The sequence below is a fragment of the Salvelinus fontinalis genome, chromosome 39 (genome assembly GCF_029448725.1).
Source record: "Salvelinus fontinalis isolate EN_2023a chromosome 39, ASM2944872v1, whole genome shotgun sequence".
NCBI lineage: Eukaryota > Metazoa > Chordata > Actinopteri > Salmoniformes > Salmonidae > Salvelinus > Salvelinus fontinalis.
The window spans coordinates 6615907-6639740 of NC_074703.1; the positions used below are offsets into that span (position 1 = coordinate 6615907).

Here is a 23834-nt window from a genome sequence, read left to right on the forward strand (position 1 = left end):
GAGTCTCCATCTTGCCCGCCCCCTGCCCCCGGCCTTGACCTCTGCCCTCTACCCCATTGGCGTGAACCTGTCCTGCGCCTGCGCCCCTTACCCCCTCCAGTCTCCTACCCCCCAGCCCAAAGAGGCCGCCTCTCCCTGAGGCACCACAGACACACCATAGTGGGCGTGCTCACCATTCAGAAAACCCAATCCGATTCGCTCCCCGCCTCGCCGGGCCCGGCAGCATCAGCCAATAGGAGCCAAGCAGACGGCAGACACATGACCTTCAGGAAAGCCATGTCTGAAGAGAGGCCACAGAGGGAAGGAGGTGAGAGTCGCACGTCTCTGTCGTGTGACTGACTGCAAAGATTGTTGCAGCTGGAGAGAGACAGGCTGGGATACTACTAACGCACACCTGCAGAAAGAGAGAGATCTGACACAATACAACAGACAAAAAGAGATCTGACAAGGTACAACAGACAGAAAGGGATCTTAGGAGAGATTGTGACCAGAGAGAGAGAGAGAGAAAGAAAGAGCTAACACACAGCCACACAGCCAGCCACACAGCCAGAGATGCAGCGGGACACAACTTCTTAATGACCGCGGACACAGTTTGCTAATACCAGGAAATAGACTATCAATCCAGGGCTCCGGCATTGTTCCCTAACAATAAATCAGGCTTTGACAGCAATTACCATAAAACCATTAAGCAATAAGGCCTGAGGGGGTGTGGTATATGGCCAATATACCATGGCTAAGGGCTGTTCATAGCCATGACACAATTTTATTTATTTATTTATTTTACCGTTATTTTACCAGGTAAGTTGACTGAGAACACGTTCTCATTTGCAGCAACGACCTGGGGAGTAGTTACAGGGGAGAGGAGGGGGATGAATGAGCCAATTGTAAACTGGGGATTATTAGGTGACCATGATGGTTTGAGGGCCAGATTGGGAATTTAGCCAGGACACCGGGGTTAACACCCCTACTCTTACGATAAGTGCCATGGGATCTTTAATGACCTCAGAGAGTCAGGACACCCGTTTCACGTCCCATCCGAAAGACGGCACCCTACACAGGGCAGTGTCCCCAATCACTGCCCTGGGGCATTGGGATATTTTTTAGACCAGAGGAAAGAGTGCCTCCTACTGGCCCTCCAACACCACTTCCAGCAGCATCTGGTCTCCCATCCAGGGACTGACCAGGACCAACCCTGCTTAGCTTCAGAAGCAAGCCAGCAGTGGTATGCAGGGTGGTATGCTGCTGCTGGCTGCTAGGACACAGCCCTTAGCCATGGTATATTGGCCATATATCACAAACCCCCGAGGTGCCTTATTGCTATTAGAAACTGGTTACCAACGTCATTAGAGCAGTACAGATAAATGTTTTGTCATACCCATGGTATACGGTCTGATATAACACGGCTGTCAGCCAATCAGCATTCATGGCAGTTTATAATAATTTATAAAGTACCTGTACACTTTTTTACTCCGTTTTTTCACTTGGGTCATTAAATAGTATTAGCAAACGTTTATTTTTTCTTGTCGTGTCGAGAGGCCTGAGAGAAGAACGTCGGCATAGATCCAGTTTCATGTCACGTGACTCACACATCCCACGCCACGCCATTCACAACCGACCAGTCATACTCTATATCTATCTCACCACTGCACTATGTAACAGAGGTGGTTTTGTGTATAACCTTGCCAGACCTAAAGAAGTGATTTTAACTTGTTTTGGCATTTAGATCTCAGAGCTACTGCCTAGGCTTTAGCTCAGCTGGCTAACACAGTCTTGTGGAGCAAAGAAGACCCAGGTTAAACCCAGTCAGTAACACACTTACTGTAGAAGACCCAGGTTAAACCCAGTCAGTAACACACTTACTGTAGAAGTTGCTGTGAATATAAACAGTGCATTTATTACACGTAACTTTTGCAAAGCAAACACATAAATAGGCATTTAAACAATTCAAGTTTTGAAACTATAATCAGTTACTAAGATGTAATTGTGATTATTGCATAACAAATGTAAAATTGCTTATAAGTAACTTTACATCAATGTGTTTTAGAGTAAAATGATTAGTTATCCCCACAAAGCCGAGACACACACTTAGTCCAACATTTAGTTTACTAACGCGTAATAGGGTCTGTGGGCCTTTTGTTTGGTCTGTTGTGAACATATTTATGTTGCTCAATGTTTGATACTGTTTCTCTGGATGGTTATGTGTCTATGTCCTTGTGTTCTCTCTGTGTGTCCAATGATGAAGCAGTTTGAAAATGTTGTCCTGTTTATGTGTGAGGGATGATACTCTATGTATGCTACTACATCTGCCCATACATGTATGCTTCATGCCTGTCTTCTATAGTATTGTGGTGCTATTCATAATAACAATTTGGTGTGTATTGGAGGAGAGGTGTTGGCTGCCCTTATTCTGTAGATAAGACACACACACACACACACACACACACACACACACACACACACACACACACACACACACACACACACACACACACACACACACACACACACACACACACACACACCATGTTATGTCACGTAAAGTGGAAGAGCTATACATCACACTCAAAGTGCTAAATAATATTTAATATGGTAACGGTAGGCATGAGTGGTGTAATACTATATCAAAAATGGAACCAAAGGAGACAGTTACCCAGGCCTTTATTGAGACCTATAGTGCACCCACATAAGGCAGTACATTCTCAACCAGGCCTATATAGGGCTCCCTCTCTCTCTCTCATGACTTGTGTGGTCCAATCTCCATACAGCACAGCCCGGCAGGTCCGGCGACGCTCCGGTAACAGCCGCCTCATTGGACAGCGGTCTGAGTGGCAGTGCTTACAGCCTATTGGAGGATGAGGGTGGGACTAATGCCGTGGACAGTGCCATCTTCCAGGTCCCTCGGTTGTGAGTTTGGTTATTGTATATACTGTAGTTTACATCCTAATGTTTTGTGCACTCAGTGTGTATATTTCTGTATTTTGATATGATCTTGTTCCGGACAGTGGGAAGATTCCAAATGGCACAGACGTGATGATGTCACCAATGGGCCATATGGACTCTGAGGGTAAGTCACAGTGGTGCGTGTGTGTGCGTGTGTGTGTGTGTATACCACCTGGAGGTGGAAGCGTAATTCTATGGTGTGCATGCATGTGTGTGTATAGGTGTGAGTATGTCCTTGTGAGCTTCAGTGTGTACAGTATGTGTCAACACATCCCTCAGATATAACTATGGTTAGCTGGTCTGCTCTCTAGGGCAGGTTTAGTTGAATCCCAGTGTGAGTGTTGTGATTGGTGTGAAGTCATAAGTCATCAAGAAGTGACAGCACCAGTCACATTCATCTGACCTTATGAGCACACTTCATACAGTACTGACACGTGTCATGGAAGGAACACTCTAGTGATCAGTGGAGGCTCCTCAGAGGAGAAAGGGGAGGACCATCATCGTTATTGAATATCATTAAAATAGTGAACCATTAAAAAAGTTATCCTTTTTAGATAAAACTATACAAAATATATTCACGTCACCAAATCATTTATTTAAACACTGTTTTGCAATGAAGGTCTACAGTAGACTCAACAGCACTCTGTAGGCAAGCAATATGGTGTAGCCGGAGCACAGCTAATTTCCGTCCCCTTCTGGGTACATTGACTTCAATACAAAACCTAGGAGACTATTGGTTCTCACCACATTCCATAGACTTACACAGTAATTATGACATCTTCCAGAGGACGTCCTCCAACCTATCAGAGCTCTTGTAGTATGAACTGACATGTTGTCCACCCAATCAAAGGATGAGAGAATTAATCTAGTACTGAAAGCATAAGCTACAGCTAGCTAGCACTGCAGTGCACAAAATGTGGTGAATAGTTGACTCAAAGAGAAAGACAATAGTTGAACAGTTTTGAACAAATTAATTTCTTTAAAAATGAAGGAGAGAGTGATATATTTAGTTGTATTTTTTTTCACTTTCACTTAGCTAGCGAATGCAGCTAGCTAGTTTAGCCTACTCAAACAAACCGGTTCAAACAGAGAGGGGTGCAATGTTAGCTAGCTGGATATGGCTATCCAACACTGGAACTTTTCCAAGTTAAGGTACGTTTTTTTCTTATTCATTTATTGCCACAGGGGCCCGCCGGTGTAACTGCTAAACTGCTTGCTGTTGACTGTACACTGTACTGCATGATTATAGCGGGTTTACTAACGCATTAGTTCTAGTAGCTATGTTGACTATGATATTAATATGGTGACATCGATGTAGGCTGTGTGTAGCAGTTAGCGGTTATGATATGAAGGTTTGGCTTGGATTTTTTTTTGTTGCCTGGTGACAGGCAGCTAATGTGTTGTGCACTGAAGTCCACAAGCGAAGGGAAAAGGTGAGAGGAGGAGAGCACGTAGATGTGGTAAGGGATTACACAACGATCAAAGGGATCAAAGTGAACTGTGTTTGCATGTGATCACGGGTGTATTCATTCCGCCGATTCTGTTGAAAAAAAACGTTTGTTAAACAGAAGCAAACGGAATGAAACAGGGATAAACATTCCTGAATTTGTCGAATGAAAACTCTCATATTCAACTGTTGGACTAATGATTACACCCTAGCTCAGCTAGAGGCAGGCAAGAGTGAATGTGTCAATGTCTGTCACTTTGATTGCTCAAATCTCTCTCGACCTGTGCACCTACATTGTAAACTTGCATTCACAGACTAGGTTCTAGCAACCTCATGATGGGTACAGGGAAAATTGTAGTATCATGTAGTAGCTAAACCTATTGCTGTTATATTGAACTGGGTGAATGGAATATGAATGACAGTCATCCAATATGCTGTAATAGAAATAAGGCCATGCTCATGAAAAAAAATAATCGTCCTCCCTCATCTTAAACGGCACCGACGTCCACAGGTGTATGTGAATTAACGTGTGTGTATGTGTGTGTATGTGTAGGTAAGACCCAGGTAATGGGAGAGATCAAGATAGCTCTGAGGAAGGAGCTGAAGACAGAGGGAGACCAGCTGGTGTTGGAGATTCTTCAGTGCAGAAACATCACCTACAAGTTCAAGTCTCCAGACCACCTGCCAGGTACTGCTATATGCACATGTACATTACACACAAACATGTACACACACACACACGTTTACACACTCATGTCGATACACATTCGCTGGCACACACACACGAACACTCAAATGGTACAGATACATGTGAATTCAGGTACACACACACACACACACGCACGCACGCACGCACGCACGCACGCACACAGACACACAAACACAGAGACACACAGACACACACACACTGTTTCAGAAAATAGAAGATAACTCTTTTGTGACAAATGTAGTGTGTGTTTATATGAGTGCATGTGTGTGTGTGTGTGTGTGTGTGTGTCTACAGACCTCTATGTGAAGCTGTATGTGGTGAACATTGCGACCCAGAAGAGGATCATCAAGAAGAAGACCCGGGTATGTCGTCACGACCGCGAGCCCTCCTTCAACGAGACCTTCAGATTCTGCATGAACCCCACCGGCCACTCTCTGCAGGTCTGTCTGTCTGTCTGTCTGCCTGCCTGCCTGCCTGCCTGTCTGTCTGTCTGTCTGTCTGTCTGTCTGTCTGTCTGTCTGCCTGCCTGAATGTCTATTTACATCGTGCATCTCTTTTCTTGTCTTAGATACTGTTATATGTCATTTCAAGTATAATACGTAGGATGCTCTGTACTGCTGCCCACTTTATCACATGCTCTGTGTGTCACGCTGGATATGAACTATTGTGACAGAAAGTTACATAAATCGAGTAGCCGGCCAGCTCGCATGCACGCAATGTTTAGTCCTGGTTGCCAAGAATACTCTGGATAAAAGTGTCTGCTAGATGTCTGTTCTAAACATGACTCTTCTCTCTCAAATCAAATTGTATTTATCACAAGCACAGAATACAACAGGTGTAGACCTTACAGTGAAATGCTTACTTACAAACCCTTAACCAACAATGCAATTTTAAGAAAATACAAACAAAAAAATTAAAATTAAAAAGTCAGAGATAAGAATAACAAATAATTAAAGAGCAGCAGTAAATAACAGTAGCGAGGCTGTATACAGGTACCGGTACAGAGTCAATGTGCGGTGGCACCGGTGTCGAGGTAATTGAGGTAATATGTACATGTACAGTACTGTAGGTAGAGTTATTAAAGTGACTATGCATAGATAATGACAGAGAGTAGCAGCAGCATAGGGAGGGGGGGGGGGGGGGCAGTGCAAATAGTCGGGGCAGCCATTTGATTAGCTGTACAGGAGTCTTATGGCTTGGGGGTAGAAGCGGTACTCTGTCCAACTCTTCTTGGTGTCTAACTCTCCTCTGTCCAGCTCTTGTTGGTGTCTAGCTATTCTCTGTCCTGCTCTTCCTATTGTCTAACTCTTCTCTGTCCAGCTCTTCTTGGTGTCTAACTCTCCTCTGTCCAGCTCTTCTTGGTGTCTAACTCTTCTCTCTGCTCTGTCCAGCTCTTCCCTGTGTCTAACTCTTCTCTCTCCTCTGTCCAGCTCTTCCCTGTGTCTAACTCTTCTCTCTGCTCTGTCCAGCTCTTCCCTGTGTCTAACTCTTCTCTCTGCTCTGTCCAGCTCTTCCCTGTGTCTAACTCTTCTCTCTCCTCTGTCCAGCTCTTCCCTGTGTCTAACTCTTCTCTCTGCTCTGTCCAGCTCTTCCCTGTGTCTAACTCTTCTCTCTCCTCTGTCCAGCTCTTCCCTGTGTCTAACTCTTCTCTCTCCTCTATCCAGCTCTTCCCTGTGTCTAACTCTTCTCTCTCCTCTGTCCAGCGCTTCCCTGTGTCTAACTCTTCTCTCTCCTCTGTCCAGCTCTTCCCTGTGTCTAACTCTTCTCTCTCCTCTGTCCAGCTCTTCCCTGTGTCTAACTCTTCTCTCTCCTCTGTCCAGCTCTTCCCTGTGTCTAACTCTTCTCTCTGCTCTGTCCAGCTCTTCCCTGTGTCTAACTCTTCTCTCTCCTCTGTCCAGCTCTTCCCTGTGTCTAACTCTTCTCTCTCCTCTGTCCAGCTCTTCCCTGTGTCTAACTCTTCTCTCTCCTCTGTCCAGCTCTTCCCTGTGTCTAACTCTTCTCTGCTCTGTCCAGCTCTTCCCTGTATCTAACTCTTCTCTCTCCTCTGTCCAGCTCTTCCCTGTGTCTAACTCTTCTCTCTGCTCTGTCCAGCTCTTCCCTGTGTCTAACTCTTCTCTCTGCTCTGTCCAGCTCTTCCCTGTGTCTAACTCTTCTCTCTCCTCTGTCCAGCTCTTACCTGTGTCTAACTCTTCTCTCTCCTCTGTCCAGCTCTTCCCTGTGTCTAACTCTTCTCTCTCCTCTGTCCAGCTCTTCCCTGTGTCTAACTCTTCTCTCTGCTCTGTCCAGCTCTTCCCTGTGTCTAACTCTTCTCTCTGCTCTGTCCAGCTCTTCCCTGTGTCTAACTTTTCTCTCTCTTCTGTCCAGCTCTTCCTGGTTTCTAACTCTTCTCTCTCTTCTGTCCAGCTCTTCCTGGTGTCTAACTCTTCTCTCTCTTCTGTCCAGCTCTTCCTGGTGTCTAACTCTTCTCTCTCTTCTGTCCAGCTCTTCCTGGTGTCTAACTCTTCTCTCTCTTCTGTCCAGCTCTTCCTGGTGTCCAATGGGGGGAAGTTCATTAAGAAGACCCTGATCGGAGAGGCCTACATCTGGCTGGATAAGGTGGATGTGCGGAAGCGAGTGGTCAGCTGGCACAAACTGCTGGCTAGCTCTGCTCAGATCCACTCCTAAAGAACCTACTGTTAACCTTGTCTATTCTATAGGCTCTTAACTCGCAGAGAGAAAGACGAGGATGGCTAGGGCGCTCGAGTTTACTGTCTCCATCACTGATCCACTCTTTATGAACCAATTGGACATACTCACAGGTCCACCATTGGGGTCGGAGCAAGAACCGTTAGGGTGCGGGAGTTAGACATCTCTTACGTATCCTGTGGATCTTGAGTTTTGGTGTCAAGGGTCAGGGGTCAGCGTTTGAATTGCTTGAGCTGTGACTGGGGATTGGGGAGAGAACCTTTGTTTGACATGCATTTGGCGATAAGGGTAGTGGGTAGGAAGTAGGTATGTGTTTACAGGAAATTAACTTGTGTTTACAGGAAGTAGTGTAGCCAGGGGAGGGAGGACATTGAGGCAACAAAGCAAGAACAGAATCAACCAGGTATTACACACACGCTCACACACACAGTCACAAACACATTCAAACACAAAGAAAGATGATGGTAAGAGACTGACACATTAATACAGGGGATGGACACGTTCATATTCTCTCATTGCTTCATTTGACTGGAGATGTTTTTATTTATGAATAACATTATAACTACCTGTGGTATTCCCCTCATGGCTTTGTATATTGTTAGAAGAGTTTAATTCATTTATGAAGCATTTTGGGAATTAAATGTTGAAGATTTATTCTATGGAGATTGCACCTCTTATTTTTGTATTATAATTATGATTATTAGAGTTTTATTGATTATTCTCCTCAATTGTTTAAGTACTGAATGATGAATGAAGAATTTTGAATCCAGGGACACAGTATATTTTGTGACATAATCTCACTTTAATTCTAGTTCTCGATTTGAAATGATTGCCTCATCTGGCACAAGGTACAAAGCCCTTGGCAAGCATGTTTTTACATTTTGGGACAACAATATTTCCCCTTCTCTACTTTCTCTAGATGTACATTTAGATGCTGATATATCAGATATATTATATTAACATTGTTCTAAGTATAATTGGTGTGGTTTTAACAGACTGGGCAGTATAGTGCACAGGGTCATGTTTATTAGGCACCAAATGGAATAAAACAGACTGAAACAAGGAGGGACTACCTGCTGTTGTCCAGGAAGAAATGCTCATTTTAGTTTTCAGTTGCAAAATGTTTTAGGTTGGGTGACCTAATGAACGTAACAGTGAAAAGTTGCAATGTTGCCTATGAGGTTGACTTTGTATATAGTTGAGTACACTGTCGCTGTGAGAGATAAAACGATATATTCTTATCACAGACAATCCGTTGTGGATGATTGTGGCTTAACATATTATTTTTGGAATGTGAAATATTGGGCACAGGTTTTAGCTGTGATTCAAGCCTGTTTTTTCTCCTAGTAAGATACACAGTGAACTGCTATGCATAAGACTAGCGTAGTTCTGACTTCTCCTTACATTCACACATTTGAAATATCTCTTCACATGCACACTGTCATGTTTTACTTAGCACTTTGTCAAGTTAGGGAATGTATAGATGAATATACAGTATGTCCCCACTCGTAGATAAATATAATATATATAAGTATATCAAATGAATATATTAAATAAATTATATAGTAATATATTATAGTTATATAATATAGTTGACCATACTTGATGACCCTCTTGGCCTGTGTATAGTAAAGTGTGTCCCATGGTTCATATATCAGGGTCCCCTCCAAACAGTTGTCTATCTATACATTGAATGGGTGGGGGAGTTAGTGGATGCAGCATGCTTTGGACTGTTTCTGTTGGTGTGTCTATCTCCATCACGTCTAGGTACTAACTATCCTATTGGGCTCTCTGTTTGTCTATGGGGAGAGGTTGGTAGCTGGGGCTATTGTTTGTAGATGAGTTCAATCAAAGTTGCTTTGATTAAGAAATGCTACAATAATTACATTTTGGTATGTTTGTCATAGTCCTGGTGACACATTTTTTTTGCTATGGGCTGGTGTGCATCTCTAAGCTACGAACCTGTGAGATTTGAAGGTGTGTAACGTGGCTTTCAGTTGAAAGGACACACTCAGAGTGATATCCTGCCTAGGGTCAAGGTGTGAGGGCTGGTTGGTTTGATAGTGACCTTTTGACCTTTGATCTTTGCCAAACATTGACCAAACACCACAGGTTCTACCCAGCTGATTCTATGCAACATAGACTTTGTGTTGTGACTGTGTCTGAATTATCTGAGTCAATCTAGATTCTACAGTCTGAGTTAGCAATGCATTTTAGGGGACAATGGGTTATTCTGTTTATGTGTTGTTCACATGTATAGTTTTTTTACTGCCTTCAAGTTTGGGAATGAATCAGAACATATAGCTCTTAAGATTTGATTTTTATAAGTATGCTTTCACATACTGTTAAATGCAACTTTATTTATTGCACATAAACTGTTGTTTTCATATGTTTTTTACATCCTCAAATGTTAGATGTACGGTACGTAGCTAATTGGAAAGGTTTTTTGTTTTCAGCAAAATTATCCAGTGCTTTTATTTCAACCCAGAAACTCAGTCTTCAGCCCAATGTCCCAGCAGACTCTCTCTCTCACACACACACACACAGCACACGCACACGCACACGCACACGCGCACACACGCACACACGCACACACACACACACACACACACACACACACACACACACACACACACACACACACACACACACAGTAGTGACTCTTCACATAGACTAGAATCTAAGGAGACACTTTCTTGACATCAGAGACGCATTCCCAACAGATTCTAGCTTTTCACACAGTTTTTACGCACCCCCACTTTTAAATAGTTTTATTTTTCCAGTATATATGTAATTTGAAAAATGACCAAAAAAAGTTGAACAATGTAATGACTTGATGTTCTATCTAAAATGGTTACCCACCTGAGATGGATCCTTTTTGATACAAGCGTGCGTGAGTAGTTTCTTCATACCACACCCATGCATGGCCAAGTCCTCCTGAAAGTGACCTCCCTTTCCAATGTGTGTGGTCTAGCTAAGATCTACACACACACACACACACACACACACACACACACACACACACACACACACACACACACACACACACACACACACACACACACACACACACACACACACACACACACACACACACACACACACACACACGGAAATGCCATCTCTTTATTTCCTACCTTGTAAATACATATATTTTTTTTCTACAAGAGGAAACCAATAGATTTCCTTGATATCTGACATGAACTCATATGATCACGGGATGAAAACACAAGCAGTATGTTACTCTCTTGACATGGCAGAATACCTACAGGAGTTAGATGGAGGAAAGACCTTATAAACCCTTACACCGGACACAACAGAGTTTTATCAGAGTATACAAACACAGACACACCTTATCTTATCAACTCAAGTAGTTGCAGGAGAAAATGTGCTCACAACAATGGATGTTGCATGTTTAGTTGGTGGTTCGTTCATACTATTTTTGTGTCCAGAAATTCTATTTAAAAAGAAAGATAGACAGAGAGATCAAACGTTACGAGGGGAACGAAATTCTGAAGAATAATTCTCAGATTATTTAAAGATGTATGCTGACTGTACAAAGATTATGCTTGTAAAATCCGTCTGGTTTTCCACTTCTATGTAAACAGAAAAATCTAATGTCATGGTTTTGTGATTGTACACAGGAGGTATTGATAAATTATGCAAATTGTGCTGTAAAAACAACGGCTGTTGCCCCATGTCTAAATATTAAATATCTGTACAAAGAAAACAAGGTGGGTGTTTCTTTGTATATTGATTTCCTGACAATGTTTTTGTATGTGATATGTGATGATAGCTATGCATGCATCTACCAAGGCATTCCAACATAATATCATCTAAAGTGTATAGCATATTATACAGCCATCTCAGTTTATTTGATCATTATTGTTCTGTCAAACCCAAAAAGTATATTCCTCTTATACTTGTCTTGTTGGCCTGCTGATTATCATACAAGCAACGAATACTGAAGTACTGAACATTAATATGGGAAAGTTAATCACCTTTTTAACCCTTTAAAGCCCTTTAAAGCCCAATGTTACATATATGTAAAGTGTCTGAACCCGATCAATACATAAAAGGAAGCCACGATCGTCAAGAAGAGATCCTAGTATATACTTGACACCATCTGATGCCCGATCTTTGTAATTACACTATCAGAGATTGGCGCTGTAAATGGTGGACTTCAACAATGGTTAAAAAGTGAATTATGTTACTCCGAATGGTGTCGTAAGTTGTCAAAAAGGTGAGTTTCTGAAATTCAATACATTTCTAGGAAAAATGTATATTTTTGGCGAAGTATAGTCACTTAAAAATGTATTACATATATGTAACATTGGGCATTAAGTGATGCAAACCACACAATTGCATCGATTTTTTGGGATTTCAAAATGTTTAGTATTCATTTTTTTACAGAAATATGTTGTCTGTTAATTTCTTTGGCAGCAATTTGAACTAGTTGGATGTCCCATCAGGTAAGATGAGAACGCGAGGAGTATTGAGATTCTCCCAATTAGTTTGCGCAAGTCCTCCGTCCTCCGTACTCTCCTCACTTCCTTCACTAGTGTGTCATCATGCAAATTACATGTACAGGGGTGGAATCCCAAATGGAATGTGTATAGTAGTAGTAAAAAGGCATTTAGCTAGTTGTGCTAGACATTTCATAGATTAAAGGATAAGTAGCATATCGTTTTTAAATATGTGTAAGCTTTTCTCCTCTGAGTAAACAACAGCTGTTTCAAAGAGGGTGTGGTGGATCTCAAAACTCTTCGCAAAGTACACAGGTAGGATACTCTTGTGCATCCTCTGCGAGAGGAGGCTATCAAGGAGGCGAGGACTCTCCTCCGTTCGCCTACTAACTAATTGAAATGTATGTAGTTCTGTCCTTGAGCTGTTCTTGTCTACTAATGCTCTGCCATGTTTCATGTTTTGTGTGGACCCCCGGAAGAGTAGCTGCTGCTTTTGCAACAGCTAATGGGGATCCTGATAAAATACCAAAAAATGAATATTTGACACTCTCCTCGACCACTTAATGGTTTCCAGGTCACGGAGGAGAGAGGACAGAAGAGTCGAAGAGTGGACAGAAGAGTCGAAGAGAGGACGATCTTTTTCCCTAATGAGAATATCCCCAAGAAAATAGGTGCAGGTGCACAAACTATGGCTTTTCACTCCAACCAACTCTAAATACACATTGAGTTGGACCAAGGAGTTGGACCAAGGACTGTCAAGGCCTTCCACAGCAACCCTCCTCTCTGTTTGGTAAGTCCTCAAGATCAATACTTTTCCTTGTCAAGAGCCTAACTCAAATTAAACAATGGTCGCTTTCCCGTGCTCAGACATTGCTTCAACCAATGGTTGCGTGCCACGTAATGGACTGTGCTGTCGGGCAGCAGATTGTTATAACATATGATGTGGTTAGCTGATACATAAATACCTATTCAGGCGTTGTCAGATCTGGCAGGCGTCAGCAACGACTGGGCAAAGGAACACACCCAAAGACTTCATAGAAAACCTCACATTAAAACTATGTATGACTATATTGTTTAGAATAGTCCTATACAAAGTTACGCTGGGTGTGAGTCTAATTGACCTAATAAGTGCCAGTAAAGGGAGGCATGGTCATGAAGTACCACAAGATAGCCACAAGATGGCACTACAGGTATACCCTGGTCTTGACCAAACTAGTACTGGCCCGGGAACCTTCCATTTATGTTAAACAATTGAACACCAATACTTATGGCATATTGTACTTTTTAATATGTGTTGAGTCATGCACAATGAGCATAGGGGACATAGGGGGGATTTTCTCTAAACAGCTGATCAGTGACACTCCATTCTAACTACCTCTCCTCCTGCACTCATTTTTTAGAGTTGAAACACAAGTTTCAATAGAAGCTTAGACCCTCCTCTTTATTTATTTCCAGTTATTGAGATTTTTATTTATACCTACTGTTTGTACATTTATTTTGGGATTTTTTTAATGTTTCAAATGGGTGTGAGGTGAGCCTATTTATTTAACCTATATTTAACTAGGCAAGTCAGTTAAGATCAAATTCTTATTTACAATGATGGCCTACCAAAAGGCAAAAGGCCTCCTGCGGGGACGGGGGCTGGGATAATGAAAAAAAAAATATATATAAATATAGGACAAAACACACATCACGACAAGAGAGACCTAGACAACAACATAGCAAGGCAGCAACACATGACAACACAGTATGGTAGCAACACAACATAACAACATGGTAGTAACATAACATGGTAGCAACACAACATGGTACCAACACAAAACACGTTACAAACATTATTGGCCACAGACAACAGCTCAAAGGGCAAGAAGGTAGAGACAACAATACATCATGCAAAGCAGCCACAACTGTCAGTAAGTGTCCATGATTGAGTCTTTGAATGAAGAGATTGAGATAAAACTGTCCAGTTTGAGTGTTTGTTGCAGCTCCAGTCACTAGCTGCAGCGAACTGAAAAGAGGAGCGACCCAAGGATGTGTGTGCTTTGGGGACCTTTAACAGAATGTGACTGGCAGAACGGGTGTTGTATGTGGAGGAAGAGGGCTGCAGTAGATATCTCAGATAGGGGGGAGTGAGGCCTAACAGGGTTTTATAAATGAGCATCAACCAGTGGGTCTTGCGACGGGTATACAGCGATGACCAGTTTACAGAGGAGTAGAGTGCAGTGATGTGTCCTATAAGGAGCATTGGTGGCAAATCTGATGGCTGAATGGTAAAGAATATCTACCCGCTCGAGAGCACCCTTACCCTGCCGATCTATAAATTATGTCTCCATAATCTAGCATGGGTAGGATGGTCATCTGAATCAGGGTTAGTTTGGCAGCTGGGGTGAAAGAGGAGCGATTACGATAGAGGAAACCAAGTCTAGATTTATCTTTAGCCTGCAGCTTTGGTATGTGCTGAGAGAAGGACAGTGCACCGTCTAGTCATACTCCCAAGTACTTGTATGAGGTGACTACCTGAAGCTTAAAAACACTCAGAGGTAGTAATCACACCTGTGGGGAGAGGCATTCTTCTTACCAAACCACAGTACCTTTGTTTTGGAGGTGTTCAGAACAAGGTTAAGGGTAGGGAAAGCTTGTTGGACACTAAGAAAGCTTTGTTGTAGAGCATTTAACACAAAATCCAGCGAGGGGCCAGCTGAGTATAAGACTGTATCATCTGCATATAAATGGATGAGAGAGCTGGATGAGAGAGCTTCCTACTGCCTGAGCTATGTTGTGACAGGCAATGGCTGAGCCAGGTAGTCCTGAGGCATGGTCCGAGGGCTCATGTACTCCGAGAGAGAGAAAGAAAGAAAGAAAGAAAGAAAGAAAGAAAGAAAGAAAGAAAGAAAGAAAGAAAGAAAGAAAGAAAGAGAGAATTAGAGAGAGCATACTTAAATTCACACAGGACACCGGATAAGACAGGAGAAATACTCCAGATATAACAGACTGACCCTAGCCCCCCGATACATAAACTACTGCAGCATAAATACTGGAGACTGAGACAGGAGGGGTCAGGAGACACTGTGGCCCCATCCGATGATATCCCCGGACAGGGCCAAACAGGCAGGATATAACCCCACCCACTTTGCCAAAGCACAGCCCCCACACCACTAGAGGGATATCTTCAAACACCAACTTACCATCCTGAGACAAGGCCGAGTATAGCCCACAAAGGGGTGGCGCCAACCCAGACAGGAAGACCACGTCAGTGACTCAACCCACTCAAGTGACGCACCTCTCCTAGGGACGGCATGGAAGAGCACCAGTAAGCCAGTGACTAAGCCCCTATAATAGGGTTAGAGGCAGAGAATCCCAGTGGAAAGAGGGGAACCGGCCAGGCAGAGACAGCAAGGGCGGTTCGTTGCTCCAGTGCCTTTCCATTCACCTTCACACTCCTGGGCCATTCTCACTCAATCATAGGACCTACTGAAGAGATGAGTCTTCAATAAAGACTTAAAGGTTGAGACCGAGTCTGCGTCTCTCACATGGGTAGGCAGACCATTCCATAAAAATGGAGCTCTATAGGAGAAAGCTTGCCTCCAGCTGTTTGCTTAGAGCCTCCAGCTGTTTGCTTAGAAATTCTGGGGATAATTAGGAGGCCTGCGTCTTGTGACCGTAGCGTACCCGTAGGTATGTACGGCAGGACCAAATTGTAAAGATAGGTAGGAGCAAGCCCTTGTAATGCTTTGTAGGTTAGCAGTAAAACCTTGATATCAGCCCTAGCCTTACCAGGAAGCCAGTGTAGAGAGGCTAGCACTGGAGTAATATGATCACATTTTTCGGTTCTAGTCAAGATTCTAGCAGCCGTGTTTAGCACTAACGGAAGTTTATTTAGTGCTTTATCCGGGTAGCCAGAAAGTAGAGCATTGCAGTAATCTAACTTAGAAGTAACAAAAGCATGGATACATTTTTCTGCATAATGTTTGGACAGAAAATGTCTGATTTTTGCAATGTTACGTAAATGGAAAAAAGCTTTCCTTGAAACAGTCTTGATATGTTCGTCAAAAGAGAGATCAGGGTGCAGAGTAACACAGAGGTCCTTCACAGTTTAATTTGAGACGACTGCACAACCATCAAGATTAACTATCAGATCCAACAGAAGATATCTTTGTTTCTTGGGACCTAGAACAAGCATCTCTGTTTTGTCCCAGTTTAAAAGTAGAAAGATTGCAGCCATCCACTTCCTTATGTCTGAAACACAGGCTTCCAGCGAGGGCAATTTTGGGGCTTCACCATGTTTCAGTGAAAGTTAACATTATGTTTTCGAATGACATCCCCAAGAGGTAAAATATATAGTGGTCCTTAAACAGAACCTTGAGGAACACCGAAATTTACAATTGATTTGTCAGAGGACAAACCATTCACAGAGACAAACTGATATCTTTCCAACAGATAAGATCTAAACCAGGCCAGAACTTGTCCGTGTAGACCAATTTGGGTTTCCAATCTCTCCAAAAGATTGTGGTGATCGATGGTATCAAAAGCAGCACTAAGGTCTAGTAGCACGAGGACAGATGCAGAGCCTCGGTCTGACACCATTAAAAGGTCATTTACCACCTTCACAAGTGCAGTCTCAGTGCTATGATGGGGTCTAAAACCAGACTGAAGCATTTCGTATACATTGTTTGTCTTCAGGAAGTCAGTGAGTCAGCGCAACCGCTTTTTCTTTTTTTTTTGAGAGGAATGGAAGATTCGATATAGGCCGATAGTTTTTTATATTTTCTGGGTCAAGGTTTGGCTTTTTCAAGAGAGGCTTTATTACTGCCACTTATAGTGAGTTTGGTACACATCCGGTGGATAGAGAGCCGTTTATTATGTTCAACATAGGAGGGCCAAGCACAGGAAGCAGCTCTTTCAGTAGTTTAGTTGGAATAGGGTCCAGTATGCAGCTTGAAGGTTTAGAGGCCATGATTATTTTCATCATTGTGTCAAGAGATATAGTACTAAAACACTTGAGTGTCTCCCTTGATCCTAGGTCCTGGCAGAGTTGTGCAGACTCAGGACAAATGAGCTTTGGAGGAATACGCAGATTTAAAGAGGTGTCTGTAATTTGCTTTCTAATGATCATGATCTTTTCCTCAAAGAAGTTCTTGAATTTATTACTGCTGGAGTGAAAGCGATCCTCTCTTGGGGAATGCTGCTTTTTAGTTAGCTTTGCAACACTATCAAAAATACATTTCGGATTGTTCTTATTTTTCTCAATTAAGTTGGAAAAATAGGATGATCGAGCAGCAGTGAGGGCTCTTCAGTACTGCACGGTACTGTCTTTCCAAGCTAGTCGGAAGACACACCAAAGTCACACTTTGGTGTGGTGCCATTTCCGTTCCAATTTTCTGGAAGCTTGCTTCAGAGCTCGGGTATTTTCTGTATACCAGGTAGCTAGTTTCTTATGATTTTTTTTCAGTTTTTAGGGGTGCAACTGCGTCTAGGGTATTGCGCAAGGAGTTCCTCAGTTAGGTGGTTAAGTCGGGCTGGGGTAGGCAGAAGCGAGGCTGGGCTCGAGCCGCGGCTGGGGGAGCAGTTGCTCCGCCGCCCTCCTCTCGCCACCGTTGGAAGTTTGTCGTGTGGCCCATCATGGGGGCTCTCATTGGCGGTCTCGCAAGGGGCCGTTTGTGGGGGTTCATTGTGGTGGTGTCCTGCGGCAGGCCTAAGGCAGACCGGCGAGGGGTTGGGTTTGGCGGTTGGCAGCGGCGACTCTGGACGCGTGCCGGGCCCTTCTCGCGGATCTCCCCAGCTATGGTGCTCGTCGGCCCCATTTACGTGTTAACTGATTTTTGTCATCTGACGTCCTTGGTAGGCAGTGGGAGTCTGGAAGGGCATCAAGGAATCTTTGGGTTGTCTGAGAATTTATAGCATGACTTTTGATGCTCCTTGGTTGGGGTCTGAGCAGATTATTTGTTGCGATTGCAAACGTAATAAAATGGTGGTCCGATAGTCCAGGATTATTAGGAAAAACATTAAGATCCACAACATTTATTCCATGGGAAAAAAACTAGGTCCAGGGTATGACTGTGGCAGTGAGTAGGTCCGGAGACATGTTGGACAAAACCCACTGAGTCGATGATGACTCCGAAAGCCTTTTGGAGTGGGTCTGTGGACTTTTCCATGTGAATATTAAAATCACCAAAAATTCAAATATTATCTGCTAATACTACAAGGTCCGATAGGAATTCAGGGAACTCAGTGAGGAACGCTGTATATGGCCCTGGAGGCCTGTAAACAGTAGCTATAAAAAGTGATTGAGTAGGCTGCATAGATTTTCATGACTAGAAGCTCAAAAGACCAAAACGTCTGGCTTTTTTTTTTTTTTTCTCAAATTTGCTATTGTAAATGTTAGCAACACCTCCACCTTTGTGGGATGCGCGGGGGATATGGTCACTAGTTTAACCTGGAGGTGAGGCCTCATTTAACACAGTAAATTCATCAGGCTTAAGCCATGTTTCAGTCAGGTCAATCACATCAAGATTATGATCAGTGATTAGTTCATTGATTATAACTGCCTTGGAAGTGAGGGATCTAACATTAAGTAACCCTATTTTGAGATGTGAGGTATCATGATCTCTTTCAATATTGGCAGGAATGGAGGAGGTCTTTATTCTAGTGAGATTGCTAAGGCGAATACCGCCATGTTTAGTTTTGCCCAACCTAGGTCGAGGCACAGACACAGTCTCAATGGGGATGGCTGAGCTGACTACACTGACTATGCTAGTGGCAGACTCCACTAAGCTGGCAGCCTGCTGCCTGGCCTGCACCCTATTTCAATGTGGAGCTAGGGGAGTTAGAGCCCTGTCTATGTTCGTAGATAAGATGAGAGCACCCCTCCAGCTAGGATGGAGTCCGTCACTCCTCAACAGACCAGGCTTGGTCCTGTTTGTGGGTGAGTCCCAGAAACAGGGCCAATTATCTACAAATTCTATCTTTTGGGAGGGGCAGAAAACAGTTTTCAACCAGCGATTGAGCTGTGAGACTCTGCTGTAGAGCTCATCACTCCCCCTAACTGGGAGGGGGCCAGAGACAATTACTCGATGCCGACACATCGTTCTAGCATCTTTCTTGCTGATTTACACGCTGAAGCTATGTTGCACATGGTGACCTCTGACTGTTGGGTGTGAGGTAAGCCTATATGGCTGTGAGGTGAGCCTATATGGGTGTGAGGTGAGCCTATATGGGTGTGAGCTGAGCCTATATGGCTGTGAGGTGAGCCTATATGGGTGTGAGGTGAGCCTATATGGGTGTGAGGTGAGCCTATGCACCCTGGAGTGTGTGTGTGCTCGGATACAGTTGTAAATCTGGTCCCCATTCATTGCTCATGCTCATTGATACTGCTCATGCTCATTAATACCGTAATGGGGATGTATGGGAAAAGGCTAGTCTGGTTAGGAGACAGTATACTAGCTAAGGGGCAGTGTTGACATTGTGAAGGAAAGGAAATGTTAACACAAGCACGCGCAAACACACACACACAAATTCATGTGCACGTGTGTGTGTGTGTGTTCTCCAACATGCTCCACCACACTCTCTTTTAGAGTCCCTCACACAAACACTCATTATATAAACTCACGGGCATGCTTGTCCATATCCTGTGTTCACGCCAATACACACACCCACACAGCATTCTACTGTTAACATTCACTTACTCAGGGGACTTATAGAAATCATGTGACTGCCTATACAGAACACACACACTACTGCCAGTGAATCATTTGATGAATCAGCTTATCGAGTGGGGGTGCACATGAATTACGCCTCCAGAGCAAAATTATATTAGACGATTTAACAGATGAGCATGTATACTCGCCTTCACTCAAACAGAAACAAATCATTCATACATTGGACCCAGTTTATGCTGCCCATTAGGGTAAATTGGGTTTTTGATTAGTGGAGCTTGCATAGAAGCAATGGGTGCATCTCAATAGTATGAGTTAGCTTCCTCTCCCTGTCTCATCTCTTTACTCTTCACTGATCTGAAATATCTGAACAAGTGAAGGGAAATGCCCAGTAGGCATCCACAATGTCTTCATCTATACTGTGGTAGAATCTCAATTGCATACTCCCCGCATCCTCTCTCCTCGCCTCCTTCTCAAAACCCATTGGATATGAAAGCCAGAGGTCCCTCCCCTCTGACCTTCTCCTCTAATGGGTTTTGAGGAAGACATGAAAAGTATGCAATTGAGATTCTCCCAATGATCTCAGATACATGCAGATTGATAAAAGGCAAGGAGAGGAAGCCCCTTCAGACTGTTGAGATGCAACCCTTTCTCAGAAGTAGTGGTAGTAGTAATGATAGTAGCGTATCACTAGAGGGCGATATTCTTCCATCTCCATGTGCAAGGCCCACAATATACTATATACAGGAAAGTATTATCTCTCCACATGGCCCTAACCCTAACGTCTTATGAACTGAGAACAAGTCCTTTTCAATCAACCAATCAAGCAAAATTGTAGATGGCTAATGCTTTTGACATATTTGTCAAAGAGCAATTAACAATGCTCAGACCTTCACCTTCACCTCCAAACCTAGACTTGACAGTGGCAAGGACAACTCTGGGTGTGCATGCATTAGTGTGTGTGTGTGTGTGTGTGTGTGTGTGTGTGTGTGTGTGTGTGTGTGTGTGTGTGTGTGTGTGTGTGTGTGTGTGTGTGTGTGTGTGTGTGTGTGTGTGTGTGTGTGTGTGTGTGTGTGTGTGTGTGTGTGTGTGTGTGTGTGTGTGTGTGTGTGTGCCTGACTGCACATGTGTATCCCACTGTAGGGAACCAGGCCAACGTTGGGCAGATGATGCCTGGTGTCTCTCTCTGCACCTGTGGAGCTGCAGTCAGCCCACCTGTCCATTCCGTCTCTGCAGCTGGAGCCTCCAGGCATCTGCCTCTGCTCCCTCAGTGGATCAGGACAGGAGTCAATTCTGGGAGAACAGATTTCCACACAGAAACGGGCTATACAGTATAGAAATAGACTAGAACTTGAAGTGAAGTGCAAAGGCCCATGTAGGAATGGAACCATCAACCTTTATTCTTCCATTCTTCCTCCATCCAACTGATCCATCTAGTCCAGAAATGAGTCGTGTCCAGAAACAACCCTTAGCCCGATCCACATAGCCTATATGGCTATATGTAACCTAAACCTAGGATTTATTTCAGATCTACACAACTAGCTAGGCTAGAGTATTAAGGTCGGTCAAGGAGGGTGCATAGCAGTGAGGCAGTTCGACTTTTAATGATTCATATATGAAAGCGAGTTTCCTTTTCATTCCATAAATCTGGAATGTCTCAACTTCAAGGATCCACTTAAAACCCACGAGGAGGACAGAATTGGAGAATCTTGACTATAAACAGGAAGGGTTTTAGTTTTCCTGAGTGATGTTTTCCTGAAGTGAGACAGAGAACATTCCAGAAAGGGAAAGCCAGCTATGTCCGATCTCTCCCTTGTTAACACCATGTCTGGCCAGAGGGCAACTCTACGTCGGCCGTTACATAAGTGAAAAGGGTGAATCAGATGCTAGCTAGCCTCTGCCTTACACAAACTAATTCATGTTTGTTGACACAGAACATTTGTTTTACAGCCAATGCCCTCTGGGAATCTTGTCTAGAAGATATCCTTCACATCGCTGCGATAGGCTACTAGGGTCATTTAAGTTAATTCTTGCAAGGTCTTAAACTACAAATCTGAACTTGAGAAGTAGCTAGTTAGCTTGTTAGCTAACTAGTTAGTTAGTTAGTTTAAGTACTGGTTATTTGATACTGTTTCATGTTTGCCGAGCCTACATATAGCCATGGTAGAGACTGGAAGCTGGCAATGGACTTTGAAGGGCGAGCGTTGAAGGACGTTGGTTTGCCGACTTAGTACATGTTTCCATTTGAACACGCCGCAGCTTTGATTAGCACTCAGCTGTCTTTCCTTCGCTGATTGAGCTCTCTCTTTCATCCACATTGTCTCTCTTTCTCTCTCTCTTTTTTCTCTCCGTCCGGGTCTCTCAGATCCTGCACTTCTAAAGATCTGTTTGTGCCTCTGTGCCTTCAAAGACGAGTCACATCAACAAAGCCTGGTTATTTAACTGTCATTGTGTGCCTCAGATTTTCACTGTGTTGAGCATGATCAAACTGACTGTGATCTGGAGAGGCCATCTAGACGAGGGTCATCCTCTTGTAAAGTTCAGGCCAGGGACATCGACCGAACATGGTTGAAGCCAGGGTAAACAGTGAAGGACTTTCTGGTCCTAAACTGAGTTGAAGGGTTTGATCTACCTACTGTAGCTATGTGTTAATGATCTAATGTTGTGCCATCTTCTGTTTGCCTTGTGTGCTTCATCTGCACTGATCTGAAAAAGGATTGCGACCTTTGGTTATTCTATTCAACAGCAAATACTGTATGTGTCAAATGGCCATGTGTTACAATGGACTGTAGGGTGTCATAACTAGAAATTTCCTCAATTAAAAGGCATTCTACTCAGTGTATGAGTGGAATGGTAATAGGGCTTCACGATTGCATGGACGTGACTGTGAACTAACCTATTACCATTGTCATTCTATTCAATAGAAAATACCAAATGGCATGTTGTGCCATGGATTACAGTGGGCAGTAGTGTGTCATAACTTGGCTTTCACCAATCATCCTCTGTTCTCTCCACCATGTTAGGACATACAGATATTACCACAGCTGCCAGATTGAGGCCCCTGACCCGGTAATGGGTGCAGAGAGGGTTCTGTGGTGTATCAAAATGCCCCCCCGTCTTGTTATATAACCTGCTGGATCATCTCTCTCTCCCTCGCTCGCTCTCTCTCTCTCTCTCCCTTCCTCATACCGTCTCCTGTCTCTTCCATTCCTTCTATCTCCATCTCCCCCCCCCCCCCCCCCCCCATCCCTCCTTCCAGACTCGAGATAAGCGGCATGATAGAAGCCATTAGACAGGGTAATATAATTACATGGGGGACCTGTCGGGTAGCTGGATAAAGAGGTGGGGTTCATCTGGACTTTAAATTAATGACTGGCCCTTTTTCATGCACCACTATATTTATACTGAACCACCTGATCAGGTCCGGCTGTCAGATAGCCAGGGAGGAGCTGTCACTTATACCTGAGACTAATGTCCCAGACATAAAAGAGCCAACGTGAGATTAATTACATGATGTGATGATCTCAGATTGACTGGGTTTAAATTAATGTATGTATACACATAAGGATAGCAACATGAATGAATGTTTAAATAAGCAATCAAGTTGTGCATCAGGGCTGTACTCAGAAAATGAGTGCTGATCTACAATTAGTTTTGCCTTTTAAGATTATAATGACTATGATTCTATGGACAGGGGGGACCTGGTCCTAGATCAGCACTATTCTGAGACGCTTAATACACACGGTCCTGGTTTACCCCCATTTCCTTTTTTCTACTTAATGTCCTTCTGACATTCTGGATGACAGCGGAATACTGGATATTACATGCATGCAACAAATGATGCGTTCTTTCATTCTCTTATGGGCCAAGTGGAATTTGTTTTATAATTCTTCCAGAGCCAGGCAATGTTTCCATGGCAACGGTCAATGTTAAGG

At 43.5% G+C, this 23834-nt stretch overlaps 1 protein-coding gene across 1 annotated transcript in view; it reads left to right on the top strand.

Annotated features, from left to right (window-relative positions):
• Positions 1 to 11514, top strand: part of pcloa (piccolo presynaptic cytomatrix protein a) — a gene marked incomplete at its 5' end in the record, with an annotated part of 45213 nt that extends 33699 nt beyond the window's left edge. The window contains 6 exons of the mRNA XM_055905291.1: positions 101 to 307; positions 2766 to 2904; positions 3003 to 3064; positions 4941 to 5075; positions 5391 to 5536; positions 7617 to 11514. Coding sequence (XP_055761266.1) covers positions 101 to 307; positions 2766 to 2904; positions 3003 to 3064; positions 4941 to 5075; positions 5391 to 5536; positions 7617 to 7760 — 833 coding nt within the window. The remainder of the gene's footprint in view (positions 1 to 100; positions 308 to 2765; positions 2905 to 3002; positions 3065 to 4940; positions 5076 to 5390; positions 5537 to 7616) is intronic.
• Positions 11515 to 23834: the final 12320 nt, after the last annotated feature.